This window comes from Crocuta crocuta, unplaced genomic scaffold (assembly GCF_008692635.1).
Source record: "Crocuta crocuta isolate KB4526 unplaced genomic scaffold, BGI_CrCroc_1.0 scaffold516, whole genome shotgun sequence".
NCBI lineage: Eukaryota > Metazoa > Chordata > Mammalia > Carnivora > Hyaenidae > Crocuta > Crocuta crocuta.
The window spans coordinates 2,299,434-2,324,899 of NW_027529538.1; the positions used below are offsets into that span (position 1 = coordinate 2,299,434).

Here is a 25,466-nt window from a genome sequence, read left to right on the forward strand (position 1 = left end):
CTGCAGGACAGGAATGACTGTTTTTCAGCTGTTCGATTTTTTTCTTTTTAACCTCAGGCAATGATTACATTAGATTTACATAAGCAGTAAAAAGAGAGCATTCATTAATACATGCCCAGGAAAGCTGCTGTTACAGAGGTGAGAAGTGTTAACGTAACAGATGCAACTATTGTAATTCACAGACAACATCCATCCTTCATGTAAATAACATAAAAGAGCATGTTCTAATGAAAATAACAAAGTCTAATTAATACCAAAGCTGTTTATTTTGTTAGAAAATATCTTTAAAAGGGTTTCATTCTAACATCATTGCAAAGGAACTCATAAATAAGCCACTGAAACCTCACATCATGATTCTAATTGAATCTGTAAGGATGCCAGACAGTTCTTAACACACTATCATACAAGTTCCACCATTTCTTCAAAAAGATGCTCTAAGGTTTCTCGCCTCTTTTTTTTTTTCTTCCACTTTTCCAGAAGTGTTCAATACTGGATTCTTGAAAGAAGATATGAAATTAGCTTCTCAATAAAAAAGAAATATTTTTGGATCCTCTAATATTATTTTCAATTTTAACATTTTAATAAACGATAGACTAGTACTTTCCAAAGACTTACTAGAATACATCAACAACAAAAAACCTCTAAATTAGTCTAAGTCATTAGTCTTTTCAAGTGTCTTAGTCTTGACTGTGGTAATGAATACAATTACTTTTCAAGGTTACTTAATATTTTTTTTCCTGTGTAGCCAAGCTGAACCTTATAAGATTTATCCACTGTGATTTAGTTGCGTTTTTCCTAAATACTCTTCCAATGCAGAGTGAAATTTTGTTTTAACCCATGGGTTTCCTAAGAGAGACTTAATTTCTGGGAATTGCTTTTATTTTTGTTACACTTCCACTAACAGATTTGAGACTTCTACTTTTAAAAAAAGGAAAATGAAACTGAATAAATTATCAAATCATCCCCTTACTTTTTCAACAGTGTATTGTTTTCAGGATACACAATATCCATGGAACAATATTTATAAATTACGTCATTCAAGTTCTCTACATTCTTATTTAAGTTTGCTAAGGATTAATTTTTTAACTGAATCACAATTTCTACTTCATTATGAAATTTAAAATATCCCTTCTGTATTGATTATAATTTTACATTTTAAAAGAAAATTGTATCTAAAGTTAGACTATTTTGTGATAACGTTCAATTAAATATTCAAATGGTAACCTTAAAAATGCATATGATAATATATTCCTAGTTAAGTCTCAAAAGGGGAGGGAATTCATTCTCTTTGTCAACAGATTTTGATCAACATTAACCTAATGCCTACAGCAGTGGAGAGGTAGCTGTCCTTTTTGTAGAGTAAATAAATTGTTCCCTGTTCTTAAATACATCTAACTTTATAGCCACTTAAATCAACTCTTGAATTTCTACTGTCCTTACCGACACCTTCAAGGAAGTAAAGAATTTATCAGTTCATTGCTCAACATTAGATTACAAAAGAAAAAAAAAAACACCCATTTTAGACAGTGAAACTCACTAAACAAGCTTAACTACAACAGCACCCACAGTGATCTGACTGCACCTTTCCTAAAATTACGTTAAGCATAAAATCCTGAGTACTGGTTAAAAATATTTTAAGATATAAAATACTGACCACTACTGTCTTTCTGCCTATTGTTTAAGATGGAGTTAATAATACATCTTCTGTAAAGGGTAGTCATTATGGCACTGTGGGCAATACCAGGTGTCACAAAAGCAGGTATAAACAATATGTAAACAAATATGCAGGGCTATGTTCCAATCAAATTTTTATTTACAAAAGCAGGCAGGAAGCTGGATTTATCCCACGGGTCATACATTGTACGTAAACCCCTGGCTTACCACAAGAGAGTAAGCAAACAGATGGTACCATAAAGAGACAATATGGGGCCTCCCAAAGTGGGGCTCTGTTTTATTATGCCCATTTATAAATTATTAAAACTCAGAATACTGTAAAGTAAATCTCCATAAAATACCAACAACTAATCTAGCATACCCAATTAGAATATCACAGTATTCAGCACTAAACAAGCCTTGATGCCTTTTAGCTCATTTCAACACCTCCCTCACTTATCAGACCTTAATGCTCAACATTTATCTTTATTAAAAAGCATAATCAAAGACCCAGTAAAATTTATATCCACTATAAATCAAATTTGCAAGAATAACACAGTAAAATTCATGACAAACTCTTCTTGATAGCACCAGAATGAGCCCATTTAGTAAACTACATACAACCCAAGGATAGGTGGATAAATGGGTGGGTGTGTATTTTCAGGAGCTTTTATATCATCCTACGGATAGATAATCCTGAAGAAAAACCTCACTTTCTGCAAAATCTAAAAATAATTGGGTTAACGTTGAAAGTAAGATTAGGCACAGAGCACTCAAATCTATGTTATTTTATGATCACATTCCTAACAAAAACATCACCAATTTTGAAATCTCCACTAACATTTGAACCAATAATCACAGTTGGCCCACTCTGGAATCTTATTTTTGTGCTTTCTCCTTTCAAGTGTGAATTTTTAGACATCTTCTCTTAAGACAGCTTCAGCAAAATTAAAAATACACTTCTGGGGGAGACTTTCCTTTTTCTCATTTTCTTTCTTTATAAATACAGGAGTAAATGGTTTTGAGCTTCCTTAGAATGTTTAACCATGCAAAGTGGGGTCGTTCTAGAAGTTACTGAACTAGTATTTCTTGCAAATGATTTAAGTCATTTCTATAAGATTTTCAAGCTTTTTCCCAAGATCTTCATAGATTACCAAATCTTCCACTTTGACAGTCTATCCCATTTCAGTCCATATATTACCACTGGAGGAAATACTGCTTATCAGCCAACACTACTTCCGTATTATACTGACATCATTTCCCTATTTAACAAGTGTATACGGGCCAGCTCACATTAAACAAACCCAAGTTACAAGAGAACAGACCAATCAACTCTGGGTTATGTGCTTTCAAGACTCAAATGCCTTTTGTTGACTTTTAGGCAAATCATAAGGACTGCCCCTTCTACTTTAATTTACGTTTACTGCTATTTATTAAAATAGTTGGTAGTCCAAAGGGTTAAAAACCATCTCTAACCCAGAGGACTTCCATAAAAGGACCAAATCTTGTATCAAAGAGCTCTTCTTCTCTTAATGGTAGGTGAAATGAGTGGCTAGTTATAAGTAGTTAATACATCACGTCCTAAATTGTTTGAAATTAATTTTCATGCCAGACATATTTAAAATTCCAGTACATACACATACTACCAAATTACTTGCAGCTTAATTAAATCTCCAATTTTTTTATGTGTATACAGACATGCATGTATTTTTATGCCTTTATATTTTATATACACAATTAATATCGTAATTTTGTCTTCTGAAAATTAAATGCTTTGTTTATAATGTTCATAAGTTAAATGCATGTTTTAAGTAAATCACTGATTTTCAGTAATCATGCTGGAAAGTTCACTTAAATCATTTTAAACAAAAAGCTCACTAATGTTCTCAGCAAAATGTACCGTTTTCCTCTTTCAATCACAAAACAGAAACTTGGTTAGTCTGACCAATGTTCCTATGTTTAGTTATGGCAAAAATGCTACCCTAATGGATTCTGTAATTTACAGTAAAGAACTCCTTATTTATCTTATAAAACAATGTTTTAAACATCACTGGTTCTCCCTCTAGGGAACATTGTGAAAACATGTTAGAGAACAGGGTGTTACTGCCATTTAGTGGGTGTGGACTGGAGGTAAAAGATGCCATGTAGTATGCAGAAGAGTTGGACAAAATGAAAAACTGTCCCATGACCCACAGATTTCAAGTAGCCGTAGTAATATATGAAAACCTTATGAAGAAACTTCAAATCTAGCTATGATATAGGTAAAATTTATGCTCATAATTTCTCAACTTCTATTTGTTTTGCATGGTTTTTATACACATTTTCTCCAGTAATCCATGGGAACAACAGAAGATTACATTTTTGCTGCTCTACCATGGGTCATATATCATTCTGAAGAAGTCTACAAAGAAAATGCTGCTTATGGAATTTAAGTATGTTTCTGGAGCTGCCACATTCAATAAATTCAGATACAGATGCTTGCATCTGAATACAGGGCCATCTTGTGTCAATGCACCCAAGCATTTACCTACTAGATCACTTATTATCTTGAAATAAATTAAGAAACACTAAATACCTGTATAAACAGTTTAGAGACATAAAATGTTTCTAAATTTATAAAACAGAACGTAAAAAAAACAAGTAGAAGGAAAACATAACAAAACGGGCATCATAATAAAGAGGTTCACATTATACCACATACATGATAGAATAAGAGGGAACGCTAGATGGAACAAGACAGAGAACTACTGGAACAAACTACTCATGTCAACAGATTTGTCAGGTTTGCTAACTCAAAAAGATGCAAGTCATGACAAGGTACATAAATATGGATAACACACAGTCTAGTTCCTGTCCTCAAAGAGGTCAGTGCCTCATAAAACAAAGTGATCTACCAGATGCTATAAACTTCTCAACAAAGGGAGGAAACAAAGGGAGAATATAGGCTTTATAGACTACATGGCATTTAAACCACACCCTGAAGAATGAAAAGCTGAAGAAAAAGAACGTTCAAGTCAAGTGCAGAGTACAGGCAAAGGCAGAGGCAAGAACACATGAAACCTACATGGCACCTGGCAAATGATAGGAATTTCCCCCGAGCACAGAGCTACATTAGGAAACAAGGTTAAAAGGACAGGCGAGGATTTAAACGCCTTGTCTAAGGATCTAGATTTTGTCCTTAGTAAAGAGTTGGCACGAAGAGACTGACAGAGTTGGAAACAGTGAGGCAAAAGCAAACTTTCTGTACGTTCAACTACTCAGGGTATACTGAGGACGGACGAGTAAACCAAAGTACTTCCTTCACTGTGTAACAAGAACAAGACAGAGCGATTGCATGTAATCAAAACTGTGGAAAAAGATGGCCCACAAACGGGAACCATACAGTTCAATATACTTGCACCCCACCCTCCCATTTTACAAAGTAGTTGGGTAAGGAGTATCAACACCAAAATAATCCAAAGTAAATTCGTGATTAGTGATAGATGAGTGATGCAGTATTGAGTATTTCATATTTCATAGCTAGACTGGCTTTTATAACTACCTGAATAAAAACTTCTGAAGACGGCCACAGAATACATACACTTTAAAGGTGTGATGATGTGATAAACATTAATTTTTTAAATGCATTATCCAACTTAATTCTCAGATGACACCCAAGGCAGGTCTGTTTCCATTTTAAAGATGTAAGAAATGAGGCTTGCGCAAAATCACCCAGCCCCAAGGCAGGAAAGGTACTACTGAGCCCAGGCATTCTGACTCTCAATCTAAAACCCTGCAGCTGTACCTAGAAACTGAGGGTCAAAGTAAAGGACCTCTATCCAGAGCTCTGAAGTTTTGTCCTATCCACTCTGGTACCTCTGTCCCTAACTGTATATATGTCAGAGTAAATGGCTTAAGGCTTTGCAGATGATAAATGAGAGAAATGGAAGAAAAGAGGTCAAAAAAGGAGCCCTTCTGCTTTCTTTTGCTTTACCCATTACCAAAAGACTAGTTGCCTTCCACAGGTGATGCTAAATCTGGCTGTCCAACTCCTCAAGAAGCATTTGTATATATTCATTTTTTCACTCACACTAATACACTTCTAGGAATGCTGATATGGAGAAAACACTTATAAAAACTGGTGTGGAACACCAGATTCCCTCAATATTGAGGGACAGACGGATCATCAAAGCAAAGCCTCAGTAAGGATAAGAAATAATCAACGGCAGCTGACATCTTACAGGTTTCGAATATGCTTATCATGTGACCTTTTTTTGTGACTTTTAAACAAAATCTCACAGTTGGTGAGTAAAGCAAGATATCTATACTGCAAAGAAAGTTACAAAACACATGAGATATTAGTTTGTTGGTCCCAGAAAGAACTTAACACAGGTAACTAACTATTAAGAAGCCAATGTGTTGGGACACTTGGGAGGCTCAGATGGCTAAGCATCCAACTTCGGCTCAGGTCATGACTCACGATTCGGGAGTTAGAGCTCTGCATGTGCTGACAGCTCAGAGCCTGGAGCCTGCTTCAGATTCTGTGTCTCCCTCTCTGCCTCTGCCCCACTCACTCGCTCTCTCTGTCTCTCAAAAATAAACATAAAAGGGGCACCTGGCTGGCCCAGTTGGTTGGGTGTCCGACTTCAGCTCAGGTCATGATCTCGCGGCCTGTGGGTTTGAGCCCTGCGTCAGGCTATGTGCTGACACCTCGGAGCCTGAAGCCTACTTTGGATTCTGTGTCTCCCTCTCTCTCTACTCCTCCCCCACTCACGCTGTCTCTCTCCGTCTCTCAAAACTGAATAAATGTTAAAAAATTAAAAACAAAAACATAAAAAAAATCCAATGGTCCTAACTTCCAACCATGAAAAAGTAGCTTCTGTTCCTCCTTAGACCACGGCAACCATGCCACTGTTTAACACAACCTTGCAGGGGTGCTTAAGTGGCTCAGTCAGTTAAGTGTCTGATTTTGGCTCAGGTCATGAACTCATGGTTCGGGAGTTCGCGCCCCGCACATCGGGCTTTCTACTGTCAGTCACAGAGCCCACTTCAGATCCTCTGCCCCTCTTCCCCCGCCCCTACCCTACTTGTGCTCTGTTTCTCAAAATAAATAAATGAACTTAAAAAAACGCTACAACCCTGTAAACCTTGCCTCCCAGCCCAAAGGCCTGATGGGACAGAATGACCTTCTCAGCATCACCAAAGCATCACTAAAAGTGAAAAAGTATGTGCAAACATGGTTCTGTGGCTAAAACTCAAGAGTACCTAATTATAGCAGTAAGATTCACCATTATTGAAAGGAGCAAGTTAGCAACTTCCCTAGCTAACTCTCGTATACATGTATATAAAAGTGGTTTCAATTCAGACCCAAGAAACAATGAGGTCATTTGTACACCACACTAACCATGTCTCACTTTAACATTCTCCTTCCAAAGAAGATAAATCTTTAATTTCCATCTGCCGCAGCAAAGGTCAGGATTAAAAAAAGACAAAAGATACACATACACACAAAAAAAGAATATGAAAAAGGTATCCATCCTGGTTAATTAGATAGGAGAATGAAGAAAACACACCATATACATGGCTATGCTGCACCAAGTAGAATTTAGGGGAATGAATGGTCTGGTGTAGACACTGGAGGCAACGGCCTCAGACAGCTATAATGTGCTATTCACAAATACCCCAGTTCTTCTCTGACCTGAACACGTGCTGGGGTGGCACTTGCCAAGCCACTTGGAAGTTATGTGCAGCCATGTACCTTGTTCTGTCAGGGGAACGTAAGGAAATGGATCCCTTCTAAGGGAAGTCTTGGAAAGCCAGAGGGCAATTAGGCATGCTGGCCTGTCAGAGCAATGCAACGGAAGACCAAGTGTGTGGGCGTGGGGCAGGGCCAGCAGCTGACCCGGGAAGGACATGTTTGCTGGGGGCTAGACTGTTACTCTACGAAGCATTTAGCTGTGTGTTCCGGTAGCCTGCTCCAGCCCACCTCGTTACACGACCCATTTCAACCATGCCCTATCGCAGTTCTTCCTTCACTGCAGTCACTCATCGTCCATGACCTTTTCCATAAAAGGCAGTCCTATCTCTGTGCCTAGCAATGCCAACAAAGTAAACGTCCTTATTTGGGGCCCGTACCAGTATTTGGTGAACTACCCCTTAAGAGCAAAGTAACAAGTGACACAAAAAATTAGAAATAAAATCCACACCCTGTAAGTAACTAATGACACATGTCAAGTAGAGACAAATATAGCTGACATGTAACACCTGCTTTGCAACTGCTTCTTCAATTCAGCCTTCAGAGGCCAAATCAATGAGGTCATCGCTAGAAATGTTTCTCACCTGACTCTAATAATTACCTACATGCCCATTTCCCCTACTGAGTTGAAACAGCTTATAATAAAGGCTATTCTCCTCTCATTTTTATAACTACCAGTCAGCATGGTGCTTATGAGCATGGTGAGAACAAATGAGTGAGAACAATCTTAGACACTGAGTTGGGATTACAAGTACATCAAGGCAGGATAAGACTCCTTAAAGCCAAAAGAGGCTTGATTAAAATAATGCACATGTATCTCCAGATTGTACACAACAGCTGAACAATCAAACCTAGAGAAGGCAAGGGTCTACACAGTTCTCGAGAACTAAAGGACAGAAACTCGTCAGAACTTTATGCACACATATGAATATATTTGCTTTTCTCTGTCCATCTTCTTCCCTAAGGCAGGAGACGTGCAGTTGGCTAATTCAGATTCGCATCTGCTCTTTGCTACCAGGAAAGAGAAAGCATCCAGTATGAATCATGTGACCACCCAGTCCCATCAATGAGCTCAGAAAGATGGAGGGGTTGCAGATTCTCCCAACTCTGGCAAAAGGCTGGGCGATAGACAGCCAAAAGCAGAGCTAAGATCATGTTGGAAAAGAATAACTAGGAGCGCCTGGGTAGCTGAGTTGGTTAAGCATCTAACTCTCAGTTCCAGCTCAGGTTTCGGGAGTTTGAGCCCCACATCAGGCTCTGTGCTGACAGTGGGGAGCCTGCCTGGGATTCTCTTTCCCTCTCTCTCAACCCTCCTTACCACTCACACTGTCTTTATCTCTCTGAAAATACATTAATAAGCTTAAAAAACAAAAACAGGGGCGCCTGGGTGGCTTAGTCGGTTAAGCGTCCGACTTTCACTTAGGGCATGATCTTGCGATTCGTGGGTTCGAGCCCCGCGTCGGGCTCTGTGCTGACTGCCAACTCAGAGCCTGGAGCCTGTTTCAGTCTGTGACTCCCTCTCTCTCTGACCCTCCCCTGCTCACGCTGTCTGTCTCACTCTCTCTCCTAGAAATAAAAATATTAAAAAAAACAAAAAACAAAAAAATAATAACTACCATTCAAAACACATGGGTGAAGAACTGAGGAAGATCATTCAACAAAAGAGGGTTACTGTGACAAGAGCGGCTCAGGTGAGCTGAATGCTTTAAAGGTCAGTTCTCTGTGCAGTGGTATGGAGTGAGGTTAACAAACTTATTGGTACGCTTATATCAAAAAATATTCTCTAACAAAAAAATATTTTCATTCAGATCTCATTCCTCAAACCTATCTGTCCAGTGTTTACCCTTATTACTGTAAAATACCACTAAAATAAATGTAATTTTTTCCATTTTATATTAACTGAAAAATGCACAGTGAAAATAACATGAATAGAATGTTGAGAAAAAGCACTCTTTTCCCGGATGGTGATAAGTAAATCAGTGAAAAAAACCTTAAATGAAACAAATTGACCGTAAGTTAAAAAAAAAAAAGAAAGAAAAAAACTTCCTTTGACCAAGCAGACACACTTGAGGGGCACCTGGGTGGCTCAGTCAGTTAAGTGTCTGACTCGATTTCAGCCCAGCTCATGATCTCAGAGTCATGGGAACAAGCCCACGCTGAGTGCTCAGCCTGCTTAAGATTCTCCTTCTCTCTCCCTTTCCTGCTACCCCTCCCCATCACACTCTTGTTCTCTTTTAAAAAAAAAAAAAAAAAAAGAAAGAAAGAAAAAACAAGAAAAAAAAGAGATACCTGACATACAAACATTTAAGCCTGAGCAAAAACTTTTCCCACTGCAACTATTTATGCAAAAACTAAAAAGTAAATTTGGAAAAAATTGTATATTGGTTCAGTAAATTTTATGCTCATTTGTAACAATTACCAAAAAAATTATAATGATATGAGAAAATGTTAGGATGCTTAGTTTTGAAGAAAGCAGGATCTAAAATTGTATTTACAGTGTAATCAGCTACATGCTAAGCAGTATTTTAAAGACAGATAAAAATCAAAATGTTAACACAGACCTATCTCTGGATATTTATTTTTGTGCTTTTCTGTATCCCATCCCACTGAAATAGATTTTTAAGCAAAACACAAATCTATTTCCTTTCTGTATAATTAACGCTGGCTAAAAAAATCCCTGCTCTGACAATGCTAACAAAAAGTTATAACCTATAGATCTCATAATTGAGTTTTTACTCCATAATAATTAAAACTTTGCAGAACAATTTTCTTTAATGGGGCTGGGGAGGTGGAGAGGACTGGATTCAAGCATTTCCTCATTCCATTAAAAAATCCAATGGAGAACAGAAAACAGAAGAACAGATCATCTACAGACCAAAAAACCACAGAAGGTTCTTCTCTATAGAGGAGGAAGTCTAGTTCATGTATGGATAGAGAAGGATAGGGGAAAGAGAGCAGAGAGAAAATAATCAGAGGAGATTAAATGCATTCCAAAGATCCAAATTTACTTCACCTTAAGAATGAACGAAAACTATCTTAAAAGGAAAGGAAAAGGTAAATGACCTTGATTTGGAGGATGGGCAGGAATGGTCACAGGAAGGATGCTATGCAAAGACAGCCTAATACAAGTTTGAAAGAAAACAGTGAACTTAAAAAAAAAAAATGAATGAATTTAAAAATTCTAGGAGGGAAATACTGCTACTGAAGTCCTCGACTGAATGAGCGGATATTCTTCCATTATACACACTTCATTCTCTCTTCCAAGTCCTTCATCATATAGATTGAGTAGTTTGTACAGTAAAAACAGTTTGGCATGACAAAAATAATCACTTAGAGTCAAGTGGTTGGAAATCAGGTCCTGACTCTACAACTAGTGAGTTGTATAATGCTGAGCAAACTACCACGTTCGGAGTATATTAGTGGACTTTCTCTGAGTCTCTACTGGAAGAACATGTGTAAAAACATTTTAGAACACTCCACAATGTGCTATTGTAGTGGTTGCTACGTGCCCATTAGCTGAAATGCTGTACGGCTATGAATACATTTTCAAGGCCAGGTCTATTTTTGAATCAAAAACCATAGTAGCAGCATTTTACTTAGGAAAGCTAATCAACAGGAGTCAGATAAAGAGAATGAAAATACAGTTGTAACTGGTCCCTCCCAATTTATCCCAATCTTCTCTCTCCCCAAAATCAAGAGAGGTTTCTTAGAGGTTAGATCACTGCTAGTATAGCACAGTCTACAAGGACTTCCAATGTCACTCTAGGCTTTGATGAAAAAGTCCTTTCCAGGTCCAAGATTCTATCATGAGCAAAGAATCAAGCTCTGAGAAGGGAACATAAAATTCAAATAAACAAATTATCTCCTAATTTGCACTCTTAGTCAAACTGGTAAGACTTTTTTGGCTAATATTCTAAATTTGTATCTTCTGGTCATTAATTATACTTATCCACATAAAAAGACAAAAAGTATATATATTCAGTTATTACTAAAATATTGGACAGCCACCACAATGGAACATAAAGACTTAAAAAGTCATAGTTTTTAAACAATTTTAGGGACAGAAAATGACACTAATGATTCTGGGTTTCTAAAGGGGGGGCTGGGAATAGGCCCTCTTTTGTGGAGAAATGGTTTTTGAAGACATGCAAAAGTTGAAATTGTAAGAACTGGAAAGAGAGAAGGGATTAAAGTATAAACACCATAAGTATATTCTGCTTTATTTTCTTTAGCATGTTTTCTGCCATTCCAAACACTATTTTATTTTTCCAAACACATTTTTAAATTCTATAATTATCCTTCACAACTGAGTTACAATATTTTTCTTCAAATTGTTATTACTGAAATATGGGTGATATATTAATTTCAGGTGTGCAACAGTCATTTGACAAGTCTATACATTACTCAGTGTTCACCACTGTCACCATCTGTAAGTGTGGTCACCATCTGTCACCATATATTACAATATTATTGACTACATTTCCTCTATGCTGTCCTTTTCCCATCTATGACTTATTTTAATACTGAAAGTTTGAACTTTTAATCCCCCTTCACCTATCTCACCCATTGTGCCACCCACTCCTCTTCCCTCTGGTAACTACCAATTTGTTCTCTGTATGAGTCTGTTTCTGTTTTTTGTTTGTTTGTTGTTGTTTTAGATTTCACATATAAGTGAAGGCATATGCTATTTATCTTTCTCTGACTGAATTCACTTAGCATGATTCCCTCAAGGTCCATCCATGTTGCTGCAAATGTCAAGATGTCAGTCTTTTTTATGGTTGAGTAATATTTCATTTTGTGTCTTTGTGTGCGGGTATGTCTGTATATACCACATCTTCTTAATCCATCATTCTAACGATAGGCGCTTAGGTCGCTTCCGTACTTTGGCTATTACAAATAATGCTGCAATGAACACGGGGACGCATGTATCTTTTGGGATTAGTGTTTTAATTTTCTTGGGGTAAATACCTAGCAGCAGAATTGCTAGACAGCATGGTAATTCTATTTTTAATTCTTTGAGGAACTTACATACCATTTTCCACAATGGCTGCACCAACTGAACTAATCACTGACAGACTGAAAGCAAATAAACTATAGCAAAAATGTTTCATTCCACGAATAAATGAGAGTTCCATCTTGATTATAACTATCATAGTTCTTTAAATCAATACATCTTAATAACTAATATTAACCATTCCCATTTCTATTTCCTGCTCATATTTTTAAAATAAATAATACAATAAAATACTTAACACCAATGTGTAGAAAAAGACAATGGTACTGAAAACATCACTGTGGATTTTAAAACCACTGTACTATGTGACAGACCAAACTGTCTGTCACTCACATACAAGAGTCTAAACAGGACCTGAGTATTACTATGTAAAACAGCAGTTGTTCAAAAGGTACAAGTAACTTACTGATTTTTTAATGTTTTTTTAAAAAGTAATCTCTACATGGGGTTTGAACTCACAACCCCAAGATCAAGAGTCATGTGCTCTACCAACTGAGCTAGCCAGGCACCCCCAAACTCGTACAAGTTACTTATGTGTAAACACGTGTGCACATAGGCACATATATTCATGCAATAAAGACGACTAAGGAAAAATATACCAGTGTTAACAGTGGTTAGAAGCAGATAGTGGAATTATAGTTTTTTCCCTTATAGCCTTGTTTTCCAAATTCACTAAAACAAACATGCAGTGTTTTACAGTGGGGGAGGGATATTTTTTAATCAACAAAAAATAAAGTGTAGCTGCCCCAACAAATAATCTGATTGTAAAAAAAAAGCAAAAAACCACTTCAGAACAGAACTCTGTACACTAAGCATTGTGCTACCAGTGTAACATACTGCACTGCTGATGTTAACCAGCAGCCCTATGAAACAGATCTCCCCACTGTGTGAACTAAGAACTCCCAGGTTTCCTAAAAGATGTTACAAAGGACATGCAGAACTATTTAATGGCAGAAGCAGTAACTGCACATAATGCTGTCCTCATCCAAAGTCCATATGCTCACCTACTAAAATAGCCTGATCAATTTCAATAGATTCTTTACATGTGACATTTAAAAAAATGTTTATAGGGGTGCCTGGGTGGCTCAGTCAGTTAAGCGTCCGACTTCAGCTCAAATCATGATCTCAGTTTAGGAGTTGGAGCCCCACATTGGGCTCTGTGCTGACAGTTCACAGCCTGGAACCTACTTCGGGTTCTGTGTCTCCTATCTCTGCCCCCTCCTGCTTACGTTCTCTCTCTTTCGAAAATAAATAATAAAACATTAAAAAGGTTTTTTTTTTTACAATTTGCTGGACAATATATACATACATGGTAATGTCTCCAAATAATTGTGTCAGATAATTGGATCAGAATCTTGCCATGATTTACTGCAAGCTAAACATGGATTGGAGAATAAGGCTTTGCAAATGAGGTTCTGAGTATTTTATACATAAAATGACAGTCCCTGGCTAAATCAGACAAGGAATTTTCCATTCCACAGAATGCATCTGATTCTTCACACTACCCCCTAGGCAAGTACTCTAACTGAAAAACCTGCTGAGCACCAGACCACTGAGAAAACCATGAGAACAAATAGGACTGCAAAGTCAGTCAGCCTCACTCACCAGCCTGTCAGTATCCAGATGCTGTCAAGAAATAAGATGGGGGAAAACTCAAAAGCTAGATACCAGAACTCAAGGTCTTAAAACAAATGAAGCTTCCTTTCAATAAGACTCACATAACGAAAAGGCACCACAAACGATCGAAAGACATGCTGGAGCACATGTTTGAGAGAGTGAGAAAGGGCAAGCAGAACAGGACATACCATATGCTAACGGCCCTTAAATTAGATTTCTGATAATGTCAGTGACTGACAACTATTTTTTGAGCCTAGCATATTTGGAAAATGATGAAAGAACTGCTTTGAATTCTAGTTTTGTTTGTGGCACTTGGCTCAAAAAATTAGGAAAAAATTACCTATTTGCCGTGAACCATTTAAGTTTCTGTCCTCCTAATGAGGCTTTCAAAAATATTTTCTTTTTTCGCCAGTTACTTTTCAAATTACCATCAAATACATACCTTCCTCCTATCGAGTCGTCTTGTGGTTGGGCCCCGGCAGTGTTCCTCTGTGAACGTCGCAGTGACCCCCCTGGATTGTTATTAGGCCGGTTGGACATTGGCACCTCTCTCTTGAAGGGACATACCCTTTCTAGACACTACCATTCACTAAAAGGAAAAAAAAGAAGAAAAAAATGTCAGCTATATGTGGTACAACACAGAAACCAAATAAAGGGCAGCAAAGATGAAGGGGAAATTTTAGGCCAACAATTTATACGGCCAAACCGATGCTAGACAGTCTTATTCGAAATCTGACTAACATAGTAGAAGATGTCAAGAATATACCAAATTCAAGGCCTGTGATCCAGAACCCAGCATATAAAATTGACACAGATTTCTCATGAAACACCCAGGAAATTCTCAATTCAAAGAAAACAGGGCACAAGTAAAAATCTGTCTCTGCTTCTTCATTTCTTGTAGTGTAGGAAAGGGCACGGCCCCAACATCAGAACATTCTGGCTCAAGTCACGTGACAGAACAAGTATTAAAGGGGCCTGTCTGCCTTTGTACAAATCAGAGCCTCTAGCATCCAGCTTCTCGGCCACAGAATAAACATGTCATGCCTACTTCACAGTATTACTGTGAATAACAAATGACATCATAAATGCAAAGGGAACCGTAACACTATGGAGAAATGAGGAGAAAGTGGCTCAAGTACAGTGAACTAAGAAATGGCCCCAATTGGGGCGCCTGGGTGGCTTAGTCGGTTAAGCGTCCCACTTTCGCTTAGGTCATGATCTCGCGGTTCGTGGGTTCGAGCCCCGCATCGGGCTCTGTGCTGACTGCCAGCTCAGAGCCTGGAGCCTATTTCGGAGTCTGTGTCTCCCTCTCTCACTGACCCTCCCCTGCTCACGCTGTCTCTCTCTCTCTCTCTCCTAGAAATAAATAAAAATATTTAAAAAAAAAGAAAAAAAAAAGAAATGGTCCCAGATATCCTGGATTTCAACATCAGCTGTGCTGGCTGTGACCTTGGACCAGACACTTAATCTATCGATTTCTTTTCTTTTACCTCTTCTGTGAAATCAGTATATTACCTATCTCACAGAACTGTTAGCAATAAGAAATTGAGAACCTAATTCACAAATATAACAATTTAGCTCAAAACACAGTTCTAAATCAATGTGAACTTTCTATTAGTTTAATTACTATATAAAAAAAATGCCGATACTCAAAGAAAATTAAGTTAACCGATAAATCGACCATCATCACTATCACAGAATCAATTTGTATTAATCAAATCTTCACAATTTTTCCTAAGCCTCCAGTCAAACTCCAAGTAGAGTTATTTCATTCTATTTACTGGGGAGGGAAGAGAACGTATGTGACATCCCTGGACGCAGTGCCAAAGACAATGCAAATTACTGACGACTAAATCTGTTACTGGATTTTGTTTTAAGACCTTCCATACTCTAGAACAAGAAGTGGGTTCTCTTTTGAATTACACAGGGACCCAATTCAGCAGCAGAAAAAGATAGTTTCTGTCACAAATGCCCACATCATCAATTAATATATTAAATAAACTCTTGGTCAGAAAGTTCAAATTTCTCATGTAGTTAACTACCAATTTTAGGAAGAAAAAACAGGGAATGGAAACGTTGAGAGAAATACTGAATTTACATGTAATAATGTGGAAAGATCTTCCCCAAGATACGTTAAGAGGGTAAACCATGTAAAACTCCTGGCTATGTGTAGGCAGATTTAAAAGACTGCATATATATCCTTATCTATTGTCTACACATTGCAAACTGATGAAAAGATTCGTAAAACAGACTTTGTTAACACTGCCTGCCTTTGAGAAAGAGGACCTGAGGTCTGAGATGAAAAGTCTCATTTTTGTTAGTTACCATTAATAAACCATAATAATAATAGATCATAATAATTGGTAAGGCAGGTCACTCTAGCAAAGTAGTTAAAAATGCATGGCTCTGGAGTCAAAATGCCTCTGGCTGAGTTTGAATCCTAACTCTAATACCAACAAGTTGTGTGGCCTTGTATATATACTTCTTTGTGCTTCAGTCTACCAAATGGGGATAAAGAACTTACCTCACAGAGCAGTTGGGAGGACTGAATGACACATCCATGCAAACCACTTACTAAGGTGCCTACGCTACTGCAAGGGCTCAGTACATATTTTTTTTAAATTTTTTTAATGTTTTATTTATTTCTAGGAGAGAGAGAGAGAGAGACAGCGTGAGCAGGGCAGGGTCAGAGAGAGAGAGGGAGTCACAGACTCTGAAACAGGCTCCAGGCTCTGAGCTGGCAGTCAGCACAGAGCCCGACGCGGGGCTCGAACCCACGAACCGCGAGATCATGACCTAAGCGAAAGTCGGACGCTTAACCGACTAAGCCACCCAGGCGCCCCAAGGGCTCAGTACATATTAACTATTACTCTTATTACTATGAACGTTTACTGTGAATAAATAGAATCCTTGTGACAAAATAATACACTGGGGCAAACTTCATAGAAACCACCGTCAAGGTGAGTCTAACATTTCTAGAGATATAGTTTCAAAGTGAATTCTGCTATAAACACAACACACAGCGCTTTTCATTAAGGATTAATTACACAATAACCTGAGAAGTTTTGTCAAAATATGAATGCCTGGCTTTTGCCCTCTGAGATTCTGATTCTGTGGGTACAAGGGCTGGAAACATTTTAAAAGAGATCTCCTCGTAGAACTGCTCCGGCAAACAACTAACTGCATCCCCTATTAAAGAATTAAACAAAAGCCATTCTATCTCAGAATTCACCCAAGAAGCTATACTAATTCCAATATCACAATGCCATTTCACTTAGACCCAAAACAGCATGGAAACAAGAGAAGAGGATGCTGCTGCCGCCTTCACTTTGAAAAGCAAAGAAGATTATTATTGAACAGGATTGGTCGACCTCACCAGCCTACTTCCTGCTATTAAATGCATACTGCAGGTCATGGGATGTTAACTCATCCAAGGGGATAGAAGTGACACTGCTTATTCTGACCTGTAGTTACCAAAGGAACCTTAACAACACTCCCAACATCTTCAGAGTTTGTTGACCAGTACCACTGGCCAGTACCATTATCAGCCCCATGGCCTGTTCACAGATAACTCTTGCTAAAGACAGGAAGGGTGGTGGCAAGTAAGAAGACAACTATTTATTCAACTGCTACCTGTTTTTTAAGGAAGGCAGCCAGGCTCTGTTCAACTATGGAGTTTGAAGCCCCAATAAGTAAACAGAAGATAAACATAAGATATATACAGGACCTCCCCCTCTTCCAGGTTACCAATAAATCCAAGGCTGGAAGGGACCATCCCGGGTGACCAACTTCAACCTTTCACAAATCCAAAAAAGTTCAAGTCATCTGTTGAGGAACTAGTCCTCTGAATCCGACACTGAGGAGATGATCTCCTACCTCAACTTCAACAAAACTCAACTCCTCTTTGGCTCCAGGTAAAAGCCCAAATGTTTTCACTGTACAATGATTTTTTTCCTTCTTGTTATATGAATATTTGGTACTCTGCCTACTAATTAAATTTTAAAACACATACGTGAGTTACACCAATAGAGAAACTATTGCTAGAATTTGTGTTTTAATAATCCGAAATGAGTATAACCTCAAAAGATTCCATCTTAACACTGAAACGGTAAGTTTTAAATCCAGCCTGTTAATAATCTAACCACCAAATCCTGAAACATCCTACTCTTCTAACATAGTACCTTCATTTCTGTGAAAATAATCACATAAAACCTCTGATATTAAATCCTAAAATACTGAAAGTAAACAGATGGCATATAGGACTCTGACCTCAACAGGAAAAGTATAAAACCACTAATGGGTATGTTCAAGACTATAAAACTCATGATGACTTTGTTCCCAGCTAAGTGTCCAACAAACTTACTCATTGTTCAGGTTAAACAGCGTTCGGATTTTATGTGAAAAGTACTTAGCTCTTCAGGCAAACAGAACTGCATATTAATCTATTTTTAAAAATTCACTCTTAAAATTTTATAAGGATATTCTTTTAAGGAAATTTCAACTGCAGTCATTCTGGAAACTGATTTCCCTCTAATTCTGTTACTTCAAAAATCACAGAAAAGAGAGTAAGACTAGGGGGAAAGGGGAGGATTAAAAAAAATTCAGGGGCACCTGGGTGGCTCAGGTGGCTAAGTGTCTGACTCTTAATTCCAGCTCCTCAGGTCGTGATCTCATGGTTCATAAGATCGAGCCCCACATCTGGCACTGTTGACAGCACTGAGCTTGCTTGGGATTCTTTCCCTCTCTCTGCCCCCAACCCCTTCTCTCTCAAAATAATAATTTTTCATTTTAAAAAAATAAAGTAAAATTAATCGATCATTCACTTAGTGTAAAACTCAAAAACACCAAGAGAAATGGACTGCAAAAATTCCTTCAGGATGTAGTAGTTCTTCCTAATCAAATGGCCAAGTATGAAAGGAAAATATGAAAGGGAATACCACAGAGGTCTGTTAGTACTTATGCAGAGTTTTTATCACATGAAGGACATAGGACAGACTAGAAACCAAATCTCCAACTTAGTAACCCAGAACAGAGTCACAAAAAGCCCCACAGTGAGCTAGCTAATTCATTTACTTGTATAATCACTACCTACTACCTATTTGTGAGGCAAAACTGAAAACAGCTCCATTATTTCAGTCAAGATGATAACATTTTAAAAAGCTAATACTTATGTCCCACACACAATGTCTGCAGAAAAGTTTTCAGCTTCCAGAATTGACACTGAAAGTGGATCTTATTTATCTGGTATCTCCCCCGCACCCCATTTCTTATGAACACTAGTTAGATGTGGTCCTCCAAAGGGTACCTGGTTCAGCTTCAGATTCTAAAACTGGAGTTTAATAACACCAGTAATAAACACAACTGCCTAACACTTTACTCCTCTGTTTATTCTATTAAGCAAAATTTAAATGTGCCAATGAGCCTTAAAAACCATTTTATTATTCCTACTTTACAAATGAGGAAAAGGAAGTGTTACAAAATTAAGTAGCCTGCATGCACCAAGTAAAGGTATACAGACTTTCGGACCACAGGTAACAGCATCCAGAATTGCAGATGTGAACAACTGCATATACTAGATTAAAAAAAAAAAAAAGTCTAGACTTAGGAGCAGGTATGGGAAGTTAAACATCCCAGTGGTAGTATTAAACTCCACAATAAAATGGAATAGAAGTCACCCTTGTTTACAAAAAAAAAAGTCATTTTTCCCTAAGTAAGAATGTCAAGGACTTCAAGCAAGACTATCTTTAATGAATAAAGACTATCTTTAATGAACAACCTTCCAGCTTCCTGAAGAGCAAGGGGTTGAGAGGTGCTGAGAGAGGCAAAAAAATCCACACTCACAAGGAGCAGAAATGAGGAGGAAGAGCCAATGAGTAGAGGTAAAAGGGCCAAGTGACTTGAGAATTGGGTCGGCTAAGCATTTGATTCAAAACAGGGGCATCAAACTCAATCCAGTGTTACGATGGAATACTGAATGTAGTACAACATATAGAAGTATTTTCAAATTACATTATTTTAACACTAGAAAATAATATTTAGTGGAAAATAAAGGTTTTAAAGTGATTACTAAAATAAAAACAATTATGGGTAACGCTTATTCTGTGCTTACTATACCAGGCTAAGTACTTTTTCATTTAAATGAGTACTCCTTCAGAGAAACTGTGGCACACAGGAAGTTAAAATAACCTTACCACCACAAAGCCAGTAATTGGGCCAGTACTCAAACACAGATTTGACCTAAAGTCCATGCTCTGGGTCACTATGTTATATGGCTGAACAAATAAAAATAATTATACGTTTACCTTTTTTAAAGAGTCAAAACATTAGAGAACCATGACCTTTCCAAGCTTGGAAGATACCCAGAAGATTCTAATCCTTTCACAGTTCTTTGAAAAGATCTTAACTCTCCAACCCTTAAATGAATTATCAGACATTATACTAAATGATACAAAAAGCAATATCAAAGCTAATACTGTAAACAGAGAAGAAAAGGTGATTTAATTTTGCCCTCACCCTATTGAGAAGGTTCAGCTTAAAAAGAGCCATAAAGAATGGTACAGAAGAATGAGGAAAGTGACAGTGGAGGAGTACTGAGTACGTCATCAGCGCTCATACATGGGATCTAGAAAGAACATGGACCTGGAAATAAATCTGATCTGTATCATGAAGGGCCTAAAACTCAAAATTACTAGTTTAAGACCTACAGATAAGGAAGCAGATCAACTATTCAGCTACCAAACAGATCTAAGGATAAATGAGGGTCTGATAACAAGGGAAGGTGAAATGATGAAGAGATGGCAAAGGTTGAAAAGATAAAATCTAGGCTATCAGAAAAGTGATTATGGGTCTGCAGTTATCAAACCGGTGTGCATATGAATAGAAACACTAATCTGAAATGCCTTTCAAGTTTCTTGCTATGGTAACAAGGGTTAAGAAAAGTTATCTAAAAAGTAAAGAAAGCAGATCCTTTCAATGTCAAAGGAAACATTAGCAGGCTCACTTAGGAATTAATTTTCTAGAGAAGAGTAGCATTAACTTTGCTATATACTATTATTTAAGAGTTCTGACTTGCAGACCTGTGTCTAGTGTAAATGCCAGGATCTTCTACAACAGCTGATAACTCCAAAGACTAAAGCTTGTTGCCCTGTAGGACATTGTAAACTTACTCTAAAATCCTTTATTAAATTTCCTTTAAATACCCAGGAATTTAATAAATTAAATTATTTATTTATTAATAAATAATAATAAATTATTATTATTATTTAATAATAATTAAATAATAATTTATATAGTTTTAAGTTATGCTTTTAACTTCAAAAAACCATAAAAGAAGAGATAGTAGTAACATTACCAAAGGAAATCTATGGGGCAGAAAAACAAAGTCTAATCAAACGTGTCCAGTTTGATTACTATGTAGGATACTTAGGTGAAGAGTTCAGTATACAGATGGAAATAAAGATCTGGAATTAAGTAGTTAAGTGAATGTGTAGATGAGAAAAGGTATCAATGTGCAGAATGAAGGTGAAACCAAGATAATCAAGGAGATTTCATGTCCTCAATGAAAGGTATGCAACAGGCCCAGGATGAAACCTTAGGAAACACTGAAATCTAAGGAAAACAGAAAAGGAAGAACTCAGATGAGCAGAATCAAAAAAGATGGGGAAGAAACACTGAAAATATAAAACAAAACAAAAAATATGGGGAAAAATCAGGAAGGTGGTATTGCAGATACTAAAAGGAATAAGATAGGGGCGCCTGGGTGGCTTAGTCGGTTAAGTGTCCAACTTTCGCTTAGGTCATGATCTCGCGGTTCGTGGGTTCGAGCCCTGCGTCGGGCTCTGTGCTGACTGCCAGCTCAGAGCCTGGAGCCTGTTTCAGTCTGTGACTCCCTCTCTCTCTGACCCTCCCCTGCTCACGCTGTCTTTCTCTCTCTCTCTCCTAGAAATAAATAAAACATTTAAGAAACTAAAAAAATAAGAAAATAAAAATAAAAGGAATAAGATAGGCAGGATCCTAAGGTCACAGAAAGAACAAACACTCAAGATGAAATAGTGTCCATCAGATCTGGATGTTGGTGAATGCTGTTTCTAGAAATGGAGGGAAGGAAAATGTATAACTAAGTTAAACAGACGGTAAATACTAAATGCTAGGCTACAAGGAGGACAGAGGAGAGACAGCCAACAAAATAAGGGCAGGCAGGTTTGACAAAGGCCACGTGGTGTGATTTTCATTTCTAAAAAAATGTCTTGAACATGTTAATGTACATAAAGGAAAAAACTACTGAAAGGGCTGGAAATGGGGTCTAGTTTACTAACAATATCCTACAGGAGGAAAACAGAATTAAGAGCATAAGCCTCAGATAAGAAAGATACATCAATCTTCAAGGCAAGAGAAAATAAATGGAAGCAAGGAAGGACATGCCTAGCCTGACTGAATCTGTGACCAACAGGTATGAGAAAAGTAAGAGAAAACAGAGATTTCAAAGAGTTTACCGAAATAGAACAGAGAAAGATTGCCCAGCAGCACTAAGAACCTACATGAGAACAGAAAACACAAATTTTCGTGTCAATCCATTCTTGATGTAATTATCTCATTTATGCAAGAGGAAATCCTCATCCAAAGAGTCAACTGCTTAAGAGTCTACATCTATTTAGGGACATGCATCTGTAACAGCAGAATCCAGGTCTCCAGAATGCCAATGGAAAGTGTACTTTACCATGCCATTCTACTCCAAAAAATTAACTCAACTGCTTTTTGTTTATTGACCTGTTGACAGCTAATCCATTTACAGAGGGGCAAATAGAATATATCTGATCCACCACAGTCTGAACTCTGAATGATTTCTATATTATACTTTCATTTACAAAGTGCAAATTAAAGACTATAATGCCTGCAATAAACCCTCGGATCTTTTAAGTATCACCCTACATTTACCAACTAAATTCAACACTGGGCACACAAAGGGATGCCAACACCCACATTTTACAATTGCAATATGCCTTAAGAATCTACCTTACATGCCATCTGGCAAGAGTTCATGAGATTAATTTTGGCATTATTATCACAAAGTATATTATTCAACAAGACTTAAGATTCACAATGGACTCTATTAATATATTAATTAGTATATAACAGACTCCAATATTTCTTGGGTGTAAGCACACTTGAGTCAAGATTTCTGGATGTGACCCAGACATGAGCAATTATCTCTTAGAAAGGAGACAGTGCGGTAAAGGTTCTTCATTTCCCCTCCTGAAATTAAGCAAAATGAATAAAAGCTTAAAAATTCATAAGAACATCCCATGTATAATGAAACTAGAGAAAAGTGGACTATACCCTAAATCACAGACGACAACGCAGATACAATAAAATCTATACCACAAACAGGAAAGAGGTAAAGACCATGGAGCTTTTAAAGAAGAATACCTCAAGGGTTTCCATCAATGACTCTTTTCTAGGAAAAAGCTTAGAACTGTAGAGCAAGGGCAACAAAAGATCAAAGTGCCTTCTCCGTGGGGGCCAGTTTCACACGCTGCAGAACAGCAAGGGAGGTGTGACTACTTAAAAAGGACGCAGGCTCGCCATTTGCCTGATTAATCAGGACAAAAAATAGCCTAGAACTGGAGAAGCAGGTAAGGGAAATGGCAACTCCAAAATTAAGATCAGCTGGGTAAACAATCACTAACCCACAACCCAAAAGGTAGCACATGGGCTCTGCAACAAGAGGGGCTGTTCGGTTCAAAAGGAGAATAACCAAAAGCAAACTGAAAATTAACCGCAGGGCAGAAGATGATATCTGAAGTGGGCAAAAAACTGATGGAGACAAAAAAAAGAGGACATGGATAATGAAAGAAACAGAAGATAAAACACTATTAAACAATATTAAAAACAAGTTATAAAACAGGAAGACAACCTTAAGATTTTATGAAGGAAAAAAATGCTCTAGGCACTACATATGGAACTACTGTCAAGATTTTGTTAAGCAAAAAAGCAGGTACAGAGAATGCTGGGCACAGAAGACATCTACACATGTAATATTATATATGTAAATAATCACTGGCTTAAATGTTACTAACATTAAACTAATACATTAAAAAAAACCCTTAAATCATCTACCTTTTTAGAACAGGACTCTTTGATGCCTTTTACATTTTGAACCACGTACCTATTTCCCTATTCAAAAAATTCTTCACACAATTACATATGTTGTAATTTTAACACTTAGTGGGGAAAAATAACCAGAAAAAAAACACATGAAAATACTAGCCATTTTGGGCAGATTATTTTCTCATTTTCATTTTTTAATCATGTGGCTTCATTACTAAAAGCTGCAGAAAAAATTCAAAACCTGATTATTTTCAAAGGTTCCATACCCCAGACACGTTTATTTAAAAAAAAAAAAAAAGTAATTCTGTAATTCAAATCCTGTTTTCAAGAAAATGGAGTTCTTACTGCCTAAAACACAGACCAAAGAGAATGACATGCTGAATCAGCCAGAGATCTTGTATCCATCACTGCACCAAAAATCTATTTTGTGGGCCACTATAATATGATCAATTTATCACAGAGAGATACAATCCAGCCCAGCTCCTTCTAAAATGCACCTTGTTCCTTAATAGAAATCCTGTCTTAGCTCCTATCACTTCTATAATCCTTCAAAACACTACCTACATTTAATAGAATATTTCCTTTTGTTAAGGCCTCAAGATCATAGACTAGAGTCAGCAAGTTTCGCCCATGTGCCCAAGATGGCTCACAGATCCAATTTTAACAGGTCTCAATCCTGTGGGCTACCATAATTAGCCAGTCGGTGGGGGGGGACAGACGGTCAGCTTATCACTAGCATTTTTTAGTACATCCTCTTAAAGGCGTTCTTTTCTACCTACCCATGAATGAAGAGACAAAAGGGAAAGGTTAGGGACTAGATGTCTCTAAAATCTGATTCCACTCTCATTTTGTAACACTCTAATCTAACATTTATTTTAGCTTTTCTTAAATGGAGTATATTTTGTAAGTTCTTCCGTATAAAGACCCAGTAACACTACAATCAGACATAGTGATCATCAAAAGGAAAGAGTACTTCGTAAAATGCCTCTCTCCACCAAGGGATAGGAAGATGCCCACTGAGTAAGACTCACAGTAATTGGAAGTAAAACACAAAGTATCCTGTAGTTTACAGCAAGGTGCTCCCCATGGATAAAAACAATTTTATGTTTGGTAAATGACCTTTAGAACACATGTAATAAGGCAATTCCAGAACATTTTCTTCAATACATGTTCTTGCCACTGCTATGAACTCTACCATAATAATGAAACCAAACAGGTTAATTTATTTAAGACTGCTTGTATTAGAAAGTCTACCTAGCCTGCCTGGCAACAACAAAAAATATTTCAACACTGTGATAACCATAGATTGTTACCAACTTTTTGAAACAACAATATGTAACC

The 25,466-nt window shown here is 37.4% G+C and overlaps 1 protein-coding gene across 17 annotated transcripts in view; it reads right to left on the reverse strand.

The window, feature by feature from the left end:
• Window positions 1–25,466, reverse strand: part of TRIP12 (thyroid hormone receptor interactor 12) — a 141,106-nt gene that overhangs the window by 86,467 nt on the left and 29,173 nt on the right. For 16 of the 17 annotated variants that reach the window (XM_077761341.1, XM_077761344.1, XM_077761349.1 and 13 more), the window contains exon 2: window positions 14,461–14,607. In XM_077761341.1, the coding sequence (XP_077617467.1) occupies window positions 14,461–14,558 (98 nt within the window). In that variant the 5' untranslated portion in view covers window positions 14,559–14,607. Of the gene's footprint in view, window positions 1–14,460; window positions 14,608–16,542; window positions 16,560–25,466 lie in introns of those variants that run through there. The other variant, XM_077761342.1, reaches the window with a different exon arrangement.